Below are 18,426 nucleotides of genomic sequence, written 5' to 3'. Positions count from 1 at the left end.
TATTTGGATTTTACATCTCTTTATGCTTGCTTTGAAACAAATTCTCCTTCTAATTAATCATATTATATTCTAGTCAAATCATCTGAAATTTTTTTCACATTTTCGTTAATAGATCAAAAAAATCACTTAATTTAAAAAAATTATCTAATAAAGTTACTAAATTTTTATTTTATTTTATTAAAATCACTCGGATCATGAGCTAATACCATGGCAAGTTGCTTTCCGCAGCCTCCCGCTCATAAAGGTAACTTCACATATACTTCCGTATCATTTGAGATACGCTACAATACCACTGTTCGTGTACAATGTGATTAAATATATGAATTAGACTTTAAAATGTTGTTAACTTGTTATGTCTATACCCACAGAAATAAAATAGAAATTGTCGTCCTCTGATATACTTCAATCAGAGATCATTAGTCTGCTTTTGTAGAATGAACTTGCATTTCCAAGGCTTGCTTTTCCACTCTTTATGGAAAAGCATACTCGGGAAGGAGGATGTTCTTTTGGACAAGTATATATATAATGTAAAATGATAGTTTCTAGTGAATAAAAACAACAAACATCGTACCTAGACCAAGACGAATATTGAGAAACTAAAGATGATTATTGGTAGCGGAAAGTTATCTCTTAATTGTCTAGTCCTGAAAATAATAGCAGCAGCATTTGTCTGCTTGACATCAACGGTTGTGGCAATTAACGTTCCTAATCCTAATTATGCTGATGCCTTGACAAAGAGTATTCTCTTCTTCGAGGGACAAAGGTCTGGTAAATTACCCCCTAACCAGCGCATGACTTGGAGAAAGGATTCTGCTCTTCTTGATGGAGCGGAAAAGGGTGTAAGCATACATAATATAGGATACTAGTTCCCTCTATCTCAATCTAAGCGTCTTACTTTTTTTTATATGTTTAAAAGAAAATATCACTTCCTATATTCAATAGTGACTCTTTAATTCCGTTAACTTAGTTGGCATGTTTAAGAACACTTGACACTTTGGTACATTATATACATTTGATTGATTCAGAGGGATTGTTTTTTCAGGTGGATTTGGTAGGTGGGTACTATGATGCTGGTGACAATGTCAAGTTCCACTTTCCAATGGCTTTTACATCGACCATGTTGGCTTGGAGTGTCGAGCAGTTCAAAAATTCAATGGGACCAGACTTGCAACATGCCATGGAGGCTATCAGGTGGTCCACGGATTATTTCTTAAAGGCAACAAACATTCCCAATGTGGTATATGCACAAGTAGGTAACGCGGAGAACGATCACAACTGTTGGGAAAGGCCTGAAGATATGGACACTCCTCGTACTGCTTTTGCAGTTACTGCACAAGCTCCTGGTTCTGAAGTTTCTGCTGAAATTGCTGCTGCTCTAGCTGCTGCCTCCGTGGTTTTTAAGCGTACTGATCCTGCATATTCCAAATTGCTTGTCAACAGAGCTGTTCAGGTAACAATATGCTACTAGCCATCAATTTTTTTAAATATATTCACTTTGCCATGACTGCTAATATTTGGAGACAGAGGAAGTATTATTAATAAGACAACTAAAGTGTTCCTCTTCGGTACTACCAAATAGTCGAGGTGAAAATAATGCTATTGTTTTTGCACGAACTTCAGGTTTTTGAGTTTGCGGATAAATACAGGGGATCTTACAATGATCACTTAGGATCTTGGGTGTGCCCATTCTATTGTGATTACAATGGATACAAAGTAAGTCTGAAGGCTTGATAATATTCAAACTGTTTTGACATTCAGCAAGTTCTTGATATTCCTAGTTGAACAGGATGAATTGCTTTGGGCTGCAGCGTGGCTCCTCAAAGCTACAAGAAAACCTATGTATTGGATCTACGTCAAACAAAACATAATAAACTTCAAATCAGACATGGAAAGCAGCTTATCAGAATTCGGATGGGATGCCAAGCATGCTGGTATCAATGTGCTTATCTCCAAGGTTTGTTAACTAGCTAGAGCATACTCTTGTTTACTCTGCATATATATTTATGATTCAATCTAACATCTTTCACTTTTGTGGACATTACTACAGTTTGTTCTCGATAACCCTTCAAATGCTAACCCCTTCCTTCCATACGCTGATACATTCGTCTGCAGTGTATTTCCTGAATCTCCCACCAATACAGTCAGATACACTCCAGGTATAGTTCCCGCCGCCCCCTCCCCTTATCTTCAACTTCAAAAGCAAAAAATGATTGTACTAATTGTTTTCATCCTCAATTCTTTTTGCAGGTGGACTCATGTACAAATCAGGGATTTGTAATATGCAAAATCCAACAGCTCTGTCATTTCTACTTCTTACCTATGCGCGCTACATGAAGAGCAGAGTCATTCGTTGTGGCAACATTGATGTAACTCAAAAGATGCTCATTCGTTTTGCAAGAAGCCAGGTATTGTAGCGTGTGCTACATATTAGAATAATAACAAAATTGTGACAAATTTGAAAGAAACTAATAAATTAATGGAGGTACATATGATATGATGACTGCAGGTGAATTATATTCTTGGGATAAATCCAATGAACATGTCATACATGGTTGGGTTTGGAACGAAATTTCCTCAAAGAATACACCATAGAGGAGCTTCATTGCCGTCTATCAATCAACATCCAGAGAAGATGGGATGTAAAGAAGGGACACCATATTTCCTCAGTGAAAATCCAAATCCCAACTTGCATATAGGGGCTGTGGTTGGAGGACCTGACATCAAAGATTATTTTGTTGATTCAAGACCTAATGCTGCCCAGTCAGAACCAACTACATATGTAAACGCACCTCTTGTTGGCCTCTTAGCTTATTTTAAAGCTCATCCCTAGTCCTGAATACTTGTGGACTTATAGTAACTCAAATATGTACAGATTACTGAAATTTCCTTTCTCACAATATGTCAAAAGTGTACCTTACTGGAACTTCAGGCATAAAGAAAGGGTAGAACTTAGAAGCATAGAGTGTCTGATAATCTTTTTGTATTTTATCTCTCACTCTTGAAACTTGTATTATTACTTGTGTGTTTCTATACAAGGAATTAAAGAAAATTTGCATCATTTATATGTTTTTGCTACTCTTTTGAAATATACAAAACATCACCTAAAAGTAATTGGCTACATGTACTTCTTACTTGGCCCTGGATCTTGCCGAATGTTTTAATCTCAAAAGCTGAAGAAATTGTAGAATAATTAATTTGCGTAGCTCTGTTCTTACTGGACCATTCTACGTTTGTTGCACCAGATATTCTATAGCATAATCTCATATTATCAGATATCAATTAAAAGTACAAGCATGTTATTTCCTTTATGAGCTAAATTTTTGGAAAATATAATTTTTTTTCATATATAAATATTTATTACTCCATAAATAATCTAGAATAGTAAAATTTGTGTCAAAAGTAGTATCTATGCAATACGCTACTGGGTTTCTAACTTTGATAAATTGAGAAAGTGATTGCGTTATTTCTTTCCTGCTGGAACATTGATATTGATAATTGAAACTAATGGGAAGAAAGAAGAACCCGAGGCTCAACTATTTTATTATCTCCTTTTGAGCATTACACGCATTATGTTTTGGAATAACAACATTTGAGCGAATTGATGTATCATACCACAAAACTTGTGTCATGTGCTGCAGGTAGTTACTCAGTTGATTGTAGCAGCTAATGTATTTGTTTCATCAATAAAGAAGGGCCTCCCAATAGAGTTTCCATTTCTTCGCAAGGAGTTCAATATGAAATAAAAGTACATTCTGTTTTATCTCTTTAACGGTTTTATCCCAATCACGTATTACATAATTAGGGATATAGATGCCTTAACCCACAAATAATTGGACGCGCTCAGCGTAGTTATGGTTTTTCCATATATTTTCCCTGCCCAATCTGTCACCCGGCCTTGCCCCAACCTTCACCCCCCTCTGCCCCGTTTATGCTTTTATTGTTTTACTCTTTACATTTTACTGTCAGACCCTACTTGTGGGATTATGCTGGTATGTTGTTGTTGTTTAAATTTTACTTTGCAATATTCTCTTTATTTTCTTATTCAGATAATATTATTTGTTTTCCTTTTGACCATAAATTGTGTATGTAGTCTTTAAAATATATTCCCCCCACCCCCCTCCCCAGCATAGTAGCATGCACATTATTCACATACTTGGTAGAATTTTTGACCAAAATGATCTATTTTAAAAATCAATTTACCTAATTAATATATTTTTATTTTTTTTACAAAAATAGTATAAACGTACTTTATGGTAACGTTTTAGGCTTTATTTGATTTTAAAAAAAATTAACGCCGTTAAATTAATAAACGTTACTGGCAGTAACGATTTTATATTAAAACGTGAGCCCCACCCCTTTCACTGAACGATGTCACTATTCATTTATTACCTTTAATAATGTTATTTGGTACCCCTTCACCCCTTTCACCCCTTTCAAGTTTTCAACCCCTTTCACCCTAAAAAAAATGGCAGCCGCCTCATTCTAAACTTCCAAAAATTCCATTTTCGATCGGTTTGGACGAAGAGGAGGCGTTAAAGAACAAAAACACAGGAAGATAATGAATGGATAAAAACCTCATTTCTTGGATAAACGGTAGCTGTAGTTTTTCCAAATCAATTTTGGGGATTTCTTGTTATATCGAGTTTCACGAAAAATTACGGCTATCAATCTTCTGGAAAGCTTGGAATCAAGTTAATTTCCTGTGTTAAAGCCTTGAGGTATGTTTTTTTCCCTTACAAACTAGTAGATGGAATGCTTGAATTTTAGAATTTCGATCTTCTCGTATTTATATTGTTTTGGTTATATAGAATAATATCACTCAAGAAATTCTAATATGCATGTTCTGTTTTTATTTTGAATTCATGCATCTTGTTGATGAAAAGAGAAACAATGAAAAGAAAAACAAAGAAAAAAATGTTCACATGAAAATGGAAGGGAAGACTATATTTGGTTGACCTGCATATGCGCTTCTACTAAAATTGAGTTTATTTTTCAATATTTTAATAAAACATTTGGTGATAGTACATTACTTTGATTTGGTTGTTATATTTTGGACTAACAATTATAATTAATATACTTTCATATGAAATTTTCAGTTTAATAGATACATATATGACTGGTTATAGTGCATATCGATTGGATCCCGGTCCACTTGAACCATCGGTACTAACTCAACAACTTACCCATAGGTCATGGGATATATGGAATGAAAGTGTTAATATGATTTAAAATACGAGGAGGTGTGATGAAAAATTTTGGGACCTCGTAAAGAAATATTATATTCATCCGAGTCTTAGAAATGATTGAATTATCAGGACTATATGGTGTTTATAGATCAAATCGACCTTCTGTTGATCGTAGCTTGATCACTTCACTAGTAGAGAGATGGCGTCCCGAGACTCACACATTTCACTTTAGAACGGGTGAGGCGACAATCACCTTGCAAGATGTAGAAGTGTTGTATGGATTACCTGTGAATGGTGATCCAGTAGTTGGTGATGAGTCGATAAGGACCATAGGGGATTGGCAAAATATTTGTCAAAGATTGTTAGGTTTTATTCCACGTCCTCAAGACTTCAACCGTAGTAGCCTCAAGGTAACTGCACTTAATGCGCATATGCTCGAGCAACTACAATTACCTGACTTGACAACACAAGAAATGATCGATCAAATGGCTAGATGTTACATGTTTTGGATGATTGCTGATATGATGATGGCAGATACATCTGGCAACTATCTAAATCTTATGTACCTTCCTATGCTCGAGGATCTCAATGTAGTTAGCTCTTATAGTTGGGGTAGTGCGACCTAAGCGTGCTTGTATCGCTTTCTCTGTAAGGCCTCACAGAGTAACCAAAATGAGATAGCTGACTTTCTACCACTGCTTCAGGTATACATAATAATTACATCAATTCTTTATAAATATTTCTTCTAGTTTATAATATCATAATTATATATTTATATATTATGTTTAGATTTGGGCATGGGAGAGAGTTACTGTCCTCAGACCTCAGATAATAGCACAAAGAGACATCGAAAATAATTTTCTTGCTTGTTTACCTAGGGGTCCACGTGCTACTAGATGGTTTGCACATTTTAGTTGGATTGATACCACTAAGCATGTGTTGAAAGTTTTTAGGGATGCATTTGATTCCATGACAGAGGATCAGGTATGATGTTATACTGTTTTTCTTTAAAAAATTATGTATATATTGTAGTTGAAACTCATGTATTTTTCTTTATGTAGTGTATTTGGGAACCATATTCGGATGACTTAATTGAGAGTCTTCCTATATGGCGTGTAAGAGCTCCAATTTTTTGTTGGGATATCGTTGAAGTTCACTTGCCTGATCGAGTTATGAGAAAATTTGGACTAAACCAAACGATACCAACTCCAAATCTATTTGACGCCACACATTTTCACCATGATCGAAGGGGAAGACCAAATACAAATTGGAAGTTGGAGCATGCACAATGGTTGCCTCTTTGGAACCAACGACTTCAATATGTTTGTGATGCTCCGGTCAATCGTGAACCACTTCGATATGACGACCCTTACCTTATTTGGTTTAGACGCATTACTCGTCTTGTTATTGGTAATCCTACTCAGCGTCCTCAACAACAAGAAGGTTATGTGCCAATTCAACGGCATATGAAACAATGGTATGCATTATATTTAGTGTGTTTGTGATTTATCTTTTGAGGATAATATTGCTTCTTCTCAAAAATTGTGACTTGGAAAATTGTTACCTATGTTTTTTCTTACAAAATATAAAATAAGTGCTTTATTGATCTTTGTTTGAGCATCTGTTAGAAAAAAGAATGGAAAATGTTTGTAAGAAAAAAATTTGATCTTTGTGTAGGTGCGTCATATTCATTCCACGATTGATAGAGCAAAAGCCCTTGGTGATCAGCCATCAATGGAGGATTTATACATATTTCGTGCAATGGTCCGAAATGAAGGAGAAAAGTGCTTGACATATGTCCACGAGGCTGCTAGGATTAATGTACAAGCCGATTATAGAAGAGATGAGGTATATGATGATCATTTACATCATCCGGTTCGTAGGCGAGGAAAAGGTGGTGTTGCCGGTAGGAGGGCTCGTGCTGTTGAGAAAGGACGAGCGCCAATTGAAATGGATATATTAGTCTCCGAAGATGATCACACAACTTGTGATTTTGGTTCCATTTCAAGGGGCCAAACTCAAGAATTCACTCCCGGGGCATCAGGTATGACATATCAACCAACAAATACTGATATTGTTCCATACATGGCATCACAAATATTAAGGAATTCTAGTCTTTCATCACTTGAGAATGTATTTGGTGGTTCTCGACCTCAAGATTTTGAGAATGCCCCCAACTTTAATTCATCACCTGGGCTGCCAATATCCATTGAGACCCCTGGTGTTGTTAATCATTTAGAGGACTCCAACGATGAAGTGGAGAATGCAAACGAATGTGGTGAACCATCAGTGAAGGAGAAGCGTAGGATTTTTCCTTAAGCGTTGTGGGACTGGTACTATTAACATCTTTATTTTATTTTTTTGACATAAATACTCCTTTGTTTAGTCGAACAACTGAAAATTATTCTTGTTTGTCAGGGAGTCACTATCTTTACCAGCATGGCAAAAAAAAAAGCAACGAGAAACAAAGAACTGTAATTGAGAGGTTTCAGGTATCCAAATTTGGTACTCCTTCTTCTTCTTTGTCAGTCTTAGGTAAAATTGGGTATGATATTTTCTTAGTTGAAAATTGTATTGTGATGAAGAGTCTGTGTTGGGATTGCTTGAGATCTACTTCTTCTTTGATTTAGTACCTTAAAGTTGCTCTGTTGGATGGTTGCTCTGAAAACTCTTCTTTTTTTTTAAATTTTCCATGTTGCTCTGCTAGATGGTTGGACAAAAGGAGAACGAAAAAAAATATTGAAATCTGAATTAGAAAAACAGTTGAGTGAAATAAATTTGCTCAAAAAGTTAGAATATTAGAAATGTTGATATTAAGATATAGAGTACTGAAAATTATCAAATGGTTAAAAAGGGTGCAAATCACATGCGTAGAATGGTTTGGACATATCATATATAGACCTCCAAGTGCACCAATTTGTAGGTGCTGATATTATGGTGTTCGAAGACACTAAAAGGGACGAGGTGGATGTAATATTTCATGGAGAGAAATTGACTTAGAAGACCTACAACCTTTTGGAATCAGTCCTTTTTTTAGTTTGGAAGGTAGCTTGTATAAAAATAAATGTTCACAGGTTGCCTAATCGAAAAAATGCCAAGAAATAGAATTTTTGATACTGGTACTAATAGTAATGGAAGTAAATGACCCATATAAGTGATACAAAATAGTCAGGAGGCTTAGTGTTGCTAATCTTATATTAAGTGAGTAGGAAAGAATGTGGGATTTAAAGGACCATCTCATGTTTGAGATTACAGTATGTTTAACTGATCGAATGATAACTACCTTTCATTTTGATAATGAACTTGTGAAAAACAGAGTTGTTCCAAAACTGAAATACTTCAATTGTTTCTTCCATGTTTTGGTAAAACAGAGTTGTTCCGAATCTGAAATGCTTCAATTGTTCCGAGTTAATTTAATGTTTGTGTTGTTTCATCTCTCGATAGATATTGGAAAATTGTTTTAAGTAAATTTTGGATATGGGAATTCAATATTTTTAGACATGGTTGTTATCTGCTAATTGCTTCGGATGTTCTTATCCTCTAGGATAGTTCTAGGAACTGCATTATAAATTCACTATTACTATATCTTTCTTTATTATTTCATTTGGGATTTGCAGTTTGCTCTTTGTTATCAAAACATTGCACAAATCTCTCATGTGGTTATTCACATATAATTCCCATGTCTAAAAATATTGAATTCTCATGTCTAACAAGTAGTTAACAGATGAAGATCTCCCCACTTTCTTGTAAGATGTTTAGATTCTTTGATGACACGACAAAGAGTAGCAAAAGTTATTTGGGCAGCCAAATGAACATCTGTAAATTCTGAAAATATATAAAAATAATGAAACTTGACGTGCTAGCTTGTGCCACTGAGTTTGTGCTTTCAGTATAGATTGAGATTCTTGGTGCATGTAACTCATCAAAGTTTTCTTAATCATTTTTTCTTAGGTTGATGCAGCTTGTTGATATTCTGGATAACCCTTGGTGAATAGTAGAGATTTTTTGTGAAGAATGAAGCTACTAGTCATTATTTTGTAAAGCAACATGTTTTATGAATACATGAATGTTTATATTATTTTCTATTTAGTAGTAGAGATTCTTTGTGAAGAATGAAACTACTAGTCATTATTTTGTAAAGCAACATGTTCTATGAATACATGAATGTTTATATTATTTTCTATTTAGTTTGTGTTTTTCAACTATTCCTTAATGTAACTTCAAGTTTGTGAAAAGTGATAGATAACTTTATGCACTAATAATTGAAATATGAAATTTTGTTCGGGAATCACCAAGGTTGGAAGCTTGGGAATCACCAAGGTTGGCAACAAATATGAAATTTTGTTCAGCTGCAGATTCTAAGTTAGTAATCTGAGAATTTCTAAGTTAAGTTAGTTTTTTCCTCTAAGATTTAAGCTTATGTAGTAGATAAATTTATGCACTAATAATTGAAAGGAAATTAATATAAATGGAAATTTGGAAATTAACATTAATAATTTTTCTTTATTAGCAATCTAGAAAAATTCATATTACATTAGATAACATAAAGAAAATTAACACCATTAGACATTGACCCACAATTATTCACTTAAATTTAATTACAATTGGGACATTTACGCTTATCATGTCCTGTCTGCCTGCATAATCCACAAGCTCGCTCATACACTGTAGAACTACGATCCATTTCATTATGTATTCTAGTTGTCCTTGGCCGATTAGGACGACGATAGAATTCATTACTTCTCATTGTAAAACTTGGAGATGGCCAATATGACTCATGACCAATTGGTGAGAATGACCCAGAATATGTTGCAACATAATTCTCTATTGTGAAATGCTCGCTAACAAAATTTCTAGCTAGCCCTCCCATTCTATCAGTTACCTTCATGACATGTGAACACGGGAAGTGCAGATTAACCCATTTTCCACAATCACATTTTCTTTCATTTAGTGAAACACAATGAGGATTACCACCAGTACCATCAACTTGTATAGATCTAACCTCGTATACTCCTGTGGGTATATTCCAATCAAAAACAAAGTGCCTCTTTAAACTTTCATAATTCTTCTCCCACTTTATTTTGAACCTACCGGTCCATAATTCATTTTGCTCTGCAAGTTGGTGTGCTATTTGAGACCTACGGGTATACCATTCAATAGTTTGCTCCAATGAAAGTCTAATCATAGAAGTGACAGGAAAACCTCGTGCTCTTTTCAACACTCCATTGAATGACTCTGAAAGATTTGTCGTCAGCACTCCCCATCTTTTTCCATCATCATGGCTAACAGTCCATTTATCCAAGGGAATTTCCATGAGGTATGCATGTGCTTCGATATTTTCTTCTTTAATTTGCCACATCATGGACTCAAACTTCCTTACTTGATGGGCTGAAGCAGCCCTCTACATCAATCTGCTGAGGTCCTTATTTGGAAATTTAGATTGAAAGTTGCTCTTAAGATGTCTTATGCAAAATCGATGAAAGACTCGAGGCTCTTGAAATCGCCGCAACTCCTGCAAACTAGTCAAGATTCCTTTTGCCCTATCAGATATAACACATACATTTTGTCTACTTTTCATCACATGTGCACTCAAATTTCTAAAAAACCATTTCCATGCCTCTTTTGATTCTTTGTCTACAATAGCAAACGCTAAAGGGAGAATGTTATCATTTCCATCAATTCCAACAACAATTAATAATTTGATCTCATATTTTCCATAAATATGAGTTCCATCTACTGAAATAACTGGGCGACATGTTTGGAATCCATCAATGCATGGCTTGAAAGCCCAAAATACAAATTTAAAAGTTTTTACCTCCGATGAACTCATAGACTCTTCGTGTTTCCATTCCACAATTGTTTGATGGTTAAAGTGTTGAAAAGCTGCAAAAAATTTAGGTAGTTCACTAAATGATTTCTTAAAGTCACCATACACCAATTCAAACGCGCGTTGCGTCCAATCCATGCTTTTCTATATGTCACTTGGTGACCAAAATTTTTATGAACCTTTGAAATGACATCTACCATCAAGAACTTAGGATTTTTTCTAATTTGATTTAGAAGTAGTGATGCAATCAAATTGGTATTTAGGTTGGCGTGACCACTAGAAAGCCCCTCAGTCTCACATCTATGGTTTTCAACATATTTTCCGATCTTTCAAAATTTTTCTCCAACTTGTCGTCCTCGAAGAAACCACATGCAACCCAATAAATTATAAAACTTACATCTCACAACCCATAGACTTTTGGTAGATGTTACCACCTTGAACTCCTTATTTTTGTGCAAACTCCAAATCGTTACAGTCATTTTCAACTTTTCTTTACTACTAAAAAGCATACCTTTTTTTAAATCTTTTTTTGCTTGCTCAGACCAAACTGAACAACATTCCATCTCAGATTCACATGTAGACATGAAAATGTCTTCCTCATTCTCTAATGTCCTGAAATAAGGTATGTCATGAGACACACCCTGATCATGATTATGAAGATTTACACCATTTTGAGAAAAATCTCTAATATCATCGATATCTTCATCAGGTTCACTTTCATCACCATCTTTCGGAGGTTCATCTTCCTCCGAACTTTCATCACTAATTTCAGCATTTACATCATTATATAGATCAACGTTGATATCAATATCTCTGTAAAAAAAATATTAGTCAAATTCTAGCAAAATTATAAATATACAAGCTTGTTTTAAAAGCGATAATAAATACTCTAAAATATTATTTCTTCTATTTATAAGAGATAATTTGTGTATACTGACAATAAAAATTATCTTATTAAATTGTTAGACTAAAATTTAATAAAATAAAGATTTGTTGTTTACCTAGCCTCATATTCCATGTGACTATTATCAATATGCATTTGACTACTTGAGCCTTCACCAAATTGATGATCATGCATCAACAATTGTTGAAATGGTGGTTGAACAATCGGTTCTACAACATGAGGTTGATTGATCATGGTAAGGTCATAATTTTGAGCCAACAAATTCATGTGATAATCATAATGACCACTAACTTGAAATGCAACATTTTGATCTGTCGATACAGTCTTTACATACATCTCCAAAACATTTATGTCAATCTTATCCGCAAATTTTTGAGGTATGAAAAGAAATTGTAACAAAGATTGGTCATTCTCAATTTTAAACTCAATGAACCTTGTATTGTTACCTTGAATTGAACATGGATATTTTCCAGAAATATCCATATGAATATTTTCACTATATGTTCCCATTTTCTCATGCAACAATCCAACCAATTCAACATAGGTAGTTGAAGTCGACATGCTAATAATCGTTCTAGCACATTCAGTATACCTAAATCTGTTCATATCTGCAATTATTTCTCCACCCCAATACAAAGCAACCATCACATTATGTTCAAAGCTCGTCATCTTAATCCTACACATAAAGATAAAATATTTTTTTAAAACAATATTATTAAATTAGAAAGATAATTTTAAAGCTATAATAAGAACATAACAAAGGATAAACTTCACTTATTTAATTCATACCTGATGAAATTTTGTGAATATTATTTTTAAAATGGACCACACAAGAAAAAATTAAGCTGAATTGTATTTGAACATGCAAAATATTACAACAACATTTATTTATAGTCACTTCGGTCAGTTTGAAAAATGGAGGAATATAACTTTAATAGAGTGTTGTAATTGACAGCAACGTTTTTAAGGTAAAACGTGACTCTGAGTAACGTTTTATAGCTAAATATTCTAAATTTGCAGAAGTCGAAGGCCCGTGATTGGATTCTTAAGAAACGGGACTCAAAGTAACATTTTAAGTGTAAAACGTTACTCATAGTAACGTTTTACAGTTGAATGATTTTACTCCGCTTTTGCAGGATTGGAGTCAGTGGCCCGTGATTGGATTCTCCAAAAACGTACTCTTGAGTAACGTTTTACACCTAAAACGTTACTCATAGTTATGTTTATGCGTTTAACGTCGATAATCCGTTAACTTTTTGTCCGTTGAATATTTATAATGAAAATATCCTAAAACGTTACCATAAAGTACGTTTATACTAGTTTTGTGAAAAAACTTTAAAACGTATTATTTTAATGAATTGGTTTTAAAAATAGCTCATTTTGGTCAAAACTTCTACTTAGTAAGACATAATTTTTTACCAACTTTTTCATAAAATTATCTATTTTCACGCTCACATCCAACTTTGAGCTCTGTTTTTCTGGTAACTTTAAGCATATTATTCTGCCAAATTTGTGTAGTTAATGTACACATTACCTAACATATTCTTCCTTAAACATTATAATTGAAGCTACAGATACAAAACCAAAAGCCCATTTAGTGGTTCCTCAACTAGAGAAGCTGCTGAACAGATAGAAAGTTAATTTCTTTTTTTTTTTCCAACATATAATAATTTATAGGAGTAATATGAGGGATTAATTTATGCACATCATTTATAGTTCTTTCTTGCCACCAAGCGTCTGTTAAATATCTAAATGGGATATGGTCTATGCTTAATTTAGCCAGATTCTGTGTTCCATTAAGGATGAATTCTTTAGCAGATAGAGCTTGTGATCCCGTTAGGAACCAGATGAGCAAGTTGACCCTTACGAAACCAATTGCCCGCCAAAGATTTGTAAGTAACTGAGTTGATTTGCTGATTCATGTGAACCTCTGCTTTTACCTTACTTGAACCATATGCGTCCGGCCATGGAATTATGAATACCATTGTCTATTGATCAAGTGAGATCTATTTTTACAATATATTTATTTTTGACAAAAGTTGACCACCGAGGCATCCAAAAGTGTGACCTAGTGCTCAATGAAATGGGTTGAGAACCTTGAGGTCGACGAAAATTCTAGGTGATTTCTTCCTATATGTCTTCTCCAAAGATGAAGTATATATGCGAAGAGATTGAAGAGCACTCTTAATTAGCACAATGTTGCCATAATAGGATAGTAACTTGCCATGCCAACTATGGAAGCCTCTAAACCACTTTACTAACCATATGATCAAAAGGTGCAGTCTTTTTCTACCAACATACAGGAGACATCCAAGATAAGTAAAGGAAAAGAGGACTTGTTCCATAATACCAGTACAATTTCTAATTCTATTGGTCTTGTAAGCAGATGTTTTAGGAGCATTTAAGAAATAACTTTTATCCCAATTAACAAGTTTGCCAGAAATCACCAACACAATTAGAAAGATCATGACTTGTTTTTTTTTCAGAGACCACATTGCTTTTCAGTTTGAAAGGCTATTCATGAGGAAAAGTAGCTCTTTGTCAAAATGACTGATTCATTTCTGCTTGATATAAAAAGCAACTGCATTTAAACCTTCCCTTGCTTTGCAAGCTCATTGTGTATGTGCATATATATTTTGTTTGCGTATCAAACACAAGAAAATAAATAAAAGAATCCCTGATTTTTCAGAAAAATATTTACAAAACAAACCCGAAATGGTGCTTACTAGTTAGATACACACGGCACAGTTACTATAATTAACAAATGCTATTCGACAACATGTGATCTAATAGTACCACACATGCAAACAAAGTCTGTTGGGGCAAAGCACTAATGCAACTCTCAAGGGCCCTATTGAAAGATGACTGTCCATGTGCCTAAATATTAAATAGCAAGTTAGCGATTGACTCATGCCTGGATGTGGCCCTATTCCTTAGGTCAGATAACAAATTATTTAGGTTAAAAATTCTACATAGAGGTAAGCCCCAAACCTGTTTGCAGTTCTTACGTCGTTAAACATTTCACAATTCTTCCTATGTTTCTTATATATATCTCACCATTCTGTTAAAATGATGTTCCTCAAATATATATATATGATGTAAAACACCGCCCACTACAAAGCTCAATTCAGGGTTGACACTCCTAATATTATTCCTATTACTATTGGTATAAACACTCATTTTATCCTCAAAATACTATATGTCAAAAAAGGGCCACGTCAAAGAAATGATTAAGAGAAAGTGACAAATTCAGGTTCTATTTTTCTTACTTATTCTTTAATTAGCAACCATTTATAGGTATAATTAGTTTATAAAGCAATGATTATGTGTGTTGCATCTATGTTGTAATTAGGTATATACCTAAATTATAGTTATTCTGATAATTCATTCTCTTACCAAATGAAAATTTATTTGATGACATGCCATTTTGTATGTCAAGAATAGTAGTATTTTAAATTTTGTTAAATTTCGAACTCACTTAACGACTATAAATTACACTTGCTTTTTTGTAAGAAGAAAAAGTATAGAAAACTTAAAAATTTTATAGTCTAAAACAAGAATTCACTTAACGACTATAAATTACACTTGCCTTTTTGTAAGAAGTATAGAAAACTTAAAAAATTTATAGTCTAAGGGCCCGTTTGGATGGGCTTAATAAAAGCAGCTTTAAAAAAGTACTTTTGAAAGTGCTGAAACTTATTTTTAAAATAAGCAGTTATGCGTTTGGATAAAAGTGCTGAAGTTGTTATGCCAAACGTGAAAAGGGAAAAATAGAAGAAAGAGATGTTAGGGTTATATGGGTAATTTGAAGATTGTATAAAAATATTAAGGGAAAAAACATAAAAATGTGGTCAACTTAAAACAGCTTATAAGCTAAAAAAAAAAAAAGCACCCCTACCCCAGCTTTTAACTTTTGGCTTAAAATAAGTTTTTTTTAAACTTAAAATAAGCTATTTTGAGTATTGCCAAACAGTTAAATAAGTCAAAAAACAGCTTTTAAGTCAGTTTGACCAGCTTTTAAGCTGAGCCAAACAAGCTCTAAAACAAGAGGAAATTAAACTTTGTTATTTATGGCCAATAAATGGTTTATTAATATGTGCTTATTGTCCTTATTATGAAAATTACAATTCTATCAAAAAAGTCACAACTCATAAAAAAATCACAACTCATCAAAAAAGTCATAACGCTTCAATAAAGTCGCAACACAACTCATTGGAAAATCACAACTCACAACTCATTGGAAAGGTCAACTCCTCAAAGAAGTTACAACTCTTTGGAAAAATCATAATTATTTGAAAAAATCACAATTTTTCGATGTGAACAGATATCTACTTTTAATATAATATATAAATAAATATGAATATAAATTGTAGAAAATATGCTTCATTAAGTGTTTTTAGTTGAGAGTATTATAATAATTTAAAATATTTAAGTTAGAAAATTATAATTTTTGTAGTATAAAATTTATACTATAAATATAATGATGATAATTGTTTAATTTCAATATTTTACCTGATTTGTTTTCTATTATAAGACTTTATTTTAACAATCACATAACACAAAAGTTTTTTCCTATTATCTCAAATTACACCCCTAGTCACACTAAAATATTAAAATTGAAATGAATTAGAGGTAATTAAACGGGAAAATCGTATATAATAGCAAACTAATAACCTAAATTAAATGGAATAGCTAGGGTTTGATTTAATTGTGCTCCATAGAAAACATTAGCTAAAATTTGCCAGTGTCTCTCTCCCAAAAATCTCGCTCGCCACTTTCCATTCTCGCTCGTCTCTTTCGCTTTATACACAGAAGTGTATAACTTTGTTTCTGTTTTGTATAAAGCGAGAAAAACATATATCTTCTTGCTATACACTTATAATTATGCAATATACATACATTTTAATTCGATTCAACTGTATGCAAAACAAATTATACAATTGCAGCGAAATAGACCAGCGAATTATACAATTTAGGCCAGCGAATTATACAATTGTATATGTATAGCAAATTATACAGTTATACTATGGAGCGCAATTATGCAAAGTTTGTTATAGCATACAAATATGAATTTTTTGTTTGCTATATGTGAAAGTTATCCTAGTTAAATCATATAAAGTAAAACATGGGGAGGAATATATCTTCAAAGAAAGTACTCTTGATGCACCGTGTATCATTCAGTAAATTGGAGGAACAATTTCATATAAGAAATTCATCACAAAAGAAGATATCTTATCTATTATATTACAGCAATGAACTAGTACACACTTTTTAAAAGAAGATTAATTTTAATATATAACACATGCAAATATATATAATTAGCCATGAAGGGCATCAAGGGTGTTGATCAAAGCCAGAGCATTGCTTGTCATATGTGCAACTTCAACAATCTTTCCCCTTATTGCTGTCTTAACTTTTCCGTTCATCGCTTTTCCGGCGAATCCTTCCGTACACGTGTCTTCGTTGGTTAAGGCAGCACTTACCCATGTTTGAATATCACTCATTTTCATGTCAAAATCTCTTCCCCTCAATTGCTTCATTTCTCCTAAAGATTTTCTGAGTTCACTTACTGTGTCACTTAATTCCTCCACACAGTCTTGCATGGCGCCTACTTCTCTAGGCGTCATGCCTTGACTGTGTGACAATTTCAACATCATAGCGGATGTTGATTGGGCTGTTTCGAGGCTAACGGAGAGAGATTCATGTGCTAAAAGTTGTGGAGAAACTCCAATAGCACTTGAACGGCTTGATAATGAACTGAAACATAGGTTAGGATAAGTTGTTGACTTACATGATGTTCGTATGAACTCTGTGTTTGTATGTCCGGTTGCTGGCCTTGTTGATGAAGTTGAAGTAGTGAAGGCTAATAAAATAAGAAAGATAGTGAGAAAATTGTAATGGTTATTACAACAACCTTCCATTTCTCTCTTTCACTAACCTTTTTGTTTCTCAATAACTAATGAAAGCTAGTTGAGTTGAGTGTGATGAAAATGGGAATGAAGGGTTCTGCATTTATAGCAAAAACTCTCACGTGGGAGTGGGGATGAACTTGTACTGTTCTATTTAATAGTATACAAAACAAGTTCTATTTCTATATCGTAGTTAAAGCAATGTTGAAAAATAAGTGTTTGCACATTAGAAAGGCATAATCATTTGTATATTACTCAAACTTCAAGAAGAGTTAGAACCTCAATTTTTCATTTGGCTAGAGAAAACTTTAAATCCGATTACATTGATTTAAATTTAGATCATTAGGTACTTGAGCATCTATCCAATGGTGTTTCCTAAACAGATTTAGCACTTCCCACAGTTCACTTTTACTTGTCACTGTTTGACTTGACACATTCATTAAGAAAACAATTATTGATATAGGTATTTTACCAAACTATATCTATTAAATGATGTTAAGTATAAAGTCTTGAAAAATGATTTGGAGATAGTGTTTAATGTTGAGGATAAAACATGGAAAAAGATAATTGTTTTTTCTTGATATGTCAAAGTGACAAGTA

The 18,426-nt window shown here is 33.5% G+C and overlaps 6 protein-coding genes across 7 annotated transcripts; 3 read left to right on the top strand and 3 right to left on the bottom strand.

Annotated features, from left to right (window-relative positions):
- The first annotated feature begins 506 nt into the window (after positions 1-506).
- LOC101247993 (endoglucanase 8-like) lies at positions 507-3,062 on the top strand. Its single transcript, XM_010319698.4, has 7 exons — positions 507-839; positions 1,043-1,450; positions 1,621-1,713; positions 1,787-1,954; positions 2,048-2,156; positions 2,248-2,405; positions 2,507-3,062. The coding sequence occupies exons 1-7, from the start codon at positions 603-605 to the stop codon at positions 2,828-2,830; spliced, it is 1,497 nt and encodes a 498-aa protein (XP_010318000.1). The 5' UTR covers positions 507-602; the 3' UTR covers positions 2,831-3,062.
- A 1,349-nt stretch (positions 3,063-4,411) lies between these two features.
- Positions 4,412-9,367, top strand: LOC104646377 (uncharacterized). 2 transcript variants are annotated; one of them, XM_069295076.1, is made up of 7 exons: positions 4,412-4,718; positions 5,097-5,890; positions 5,976-6,170; positions 6,248-6,663; positions 6,864-7,519; positions 7,605-7,678; positions 9,138-9,367. In XM_069295076.1, exons 4-5 carry the CDS (start codon positions 6,661-6,663, stop codon positions 7,503-7,505), a joined length of 645 nt encoding a protein of 214 aa, XP_069151177.1. In that variant the 5' UTR covers positions 4,412-4,718; positions 5,097-5,890; positions 5,976-6,170; positions 6,248-6,660; the 3' UTR covers positions 7,506-7,519; positions 7,605-7,678; positions 9,138-9,367. The 2 variants fall into 2 exon arrangements, with proteins under 2 accessions (XP_069151177.1, XP_025885724.2); XM_026029939.2 differs by lacking the exon at positions 5,097-5,890 and having other exon boundaries at positions 4,426-4,718; positions 6,065-6,170.
- Positions 5,300-6,176, top strand: LOC112941148 (serine/threonine-protein phosphatase 7 long form homolog). Its single transcript, XM_026030306.2, has 3 exons — positions 5,300-5,776; positions 5,840-5,890; positions 5,976-6,176. The coding sequence occupies exons 1-3, from the start codon at positions 5,300-5,302 to the stop codon at positions 6,174-6,176; spliced, it is 729 nt and encodes a 242-aa protein (XP_025886091.2).
- A 413-nt stretch (positions 9,368-9,780) lies between the features above and the next one.
- On the bottom strand, positions 9,781-10,545 carry LOC138347639 (uncharacterized). Its single transcript, XM_069295944.1, has one exon. The coding sequence runs from the start codon at positions 10,543-10,545 to the stop codon at positions 9,781-9,783; it is 765 nt and encodes a 254-aa protein (XP_069152045.1).
- A 42-nt stretch (positions 10,546-10,587) lies between these two features.
- On the bottom strand, positions 10,588-12,586 carry LOC138347638 (uncharacterized). The gene is made up of 3 exons (XM_069295943.1): positions 12,015-12,586; positions 11,525-11,826; positions 10,588-11,069 (listed from the first exon to the last, which is right to left on the bottom strand). Exons 1-3 carry the CDS (start codon positions 12,584-12,586, stop codon positions 10,588-10,590), a joined length of 1,356 nt encoding a protein of 451 aa, XP_069152044.1.
- A 4,507-nt stretch (positions 12,587-17,093) lies between these two features.
- On the bottom strand, positions 17,094-18,127 carry LOC101248367 (21 kDa protein). Its single transcript, XM_004234886.5, has one exon. The coding sequence runs from the start codon at positions 17,836-17,838 to the stop codon at positions 17,236-17,238; it is 603 nt and encodes a 200-aa protein (XP_004234934.1). The 5' UTR covers positions 17,839-18,127; the 3' UTR covers positions 17,094-17,235.
- Between the last annotated feature and the right edge of the window lie 299 nt (positions 18,128-18,426).

This window comes from Solanum lycopersicum, chromosome 3, assembly GCF_036512215.1.
Source record: "Solanum lycopersicum chromosome 3, SLM_r2.1".
In the NCBI taxonomy this organism is placed as follows: domain Eukaryota; kingdom Viridiplantae; phylum Streptophyta; class Magnoliopsida; order Solanales; family Solanaceae; genus Solanum; species Solanum lycopersicum.
The sequence above is the reverse complement of the archived record's forward strand: the minus strand, read 5'-3'. Positions and strand labels throughout refer to the sequence as shown.

Excerpts from the sequence above, each read along its gene's own strand:
- LOC101247993 (XM_010319698.4), top strand. The coding sequence starts at position 603 with ATGATTATTGGTAGCGGAAAGTTATCTCTTAATTGTCTAGTCCTGAAA. Across the intron at positions 1,714-1,786 it reads GTGATTACAATGGATACAAA|GATGAATTGCTTTGGGCTGC; the intron begins GTAAGTCTGAAG and ends CTAGTTGAACAG. Across the intron at positions 2,157-2,247 it reads TACAGTCAGATACACTCCAG|GTGGACTCATGTACAAATCA; the intron begins GTATAGTTCCCG and ends TTCTTTTTGCAG.
- LOC112941148 (XM_026030306.2), top strand. The coding sequence starts at position 5,300 with ATGATTGAATTATCAGGACTATATGGTGTTTATAGATCAAATCGACCT. Across the intron at positions 5,777-5,839 it reads CTATGCTCGAGGATCTCAAT|GCCTCACAGAGTAACCAAAA; the intron begins GTAGTTAGCTCT and ends TTTCTCTGTAAG. Across the intron at positions 5,891-5,975 it reads ACTTTCTACCACTGCTTCAG|ATTTGGGCATGGGAGAGAGT; the intron begins GTATACATAATA and ends TATTATGTTTAG.
- LOC138347639 (XM_069295944.1), bottom strand. The coding sequence starts at position 10,545 with ATGTGGCAAATTAAAGAAGAAAATATCGAAGCACATGCATACCTCATG.
- LOC138347638 (XM_069295943.1), bottom strand. The coding sequence starts at position 12,586 with ATGACGAGCTTTGAACATAATGTGATGGTTGCTTTGTATTGGGGTGGA. Across the intron at positions 11,827-12,014 it reads CACATGGAATATGAGGCTAG|AGATATTGATATCAACGTTG; the intron begins GTAAACAACAAA and ends TTTTTTTTACAG. Across the intron at positions 11,070-11,524 it reads AAAAAAAGATTTAAAAAAAG|CTTTTCAACACTTTAACCAT; the intron begins GTATGCTTTTTA and ends AATTTTTTGCAG.
- LOC101248367 (XM_004234886.5), bottom strand. The coding sequence starts at position 17,838 with ATGGAAGGTTGTTGTAATAACCATTACAATTTTCTCACTATCTTTCTT.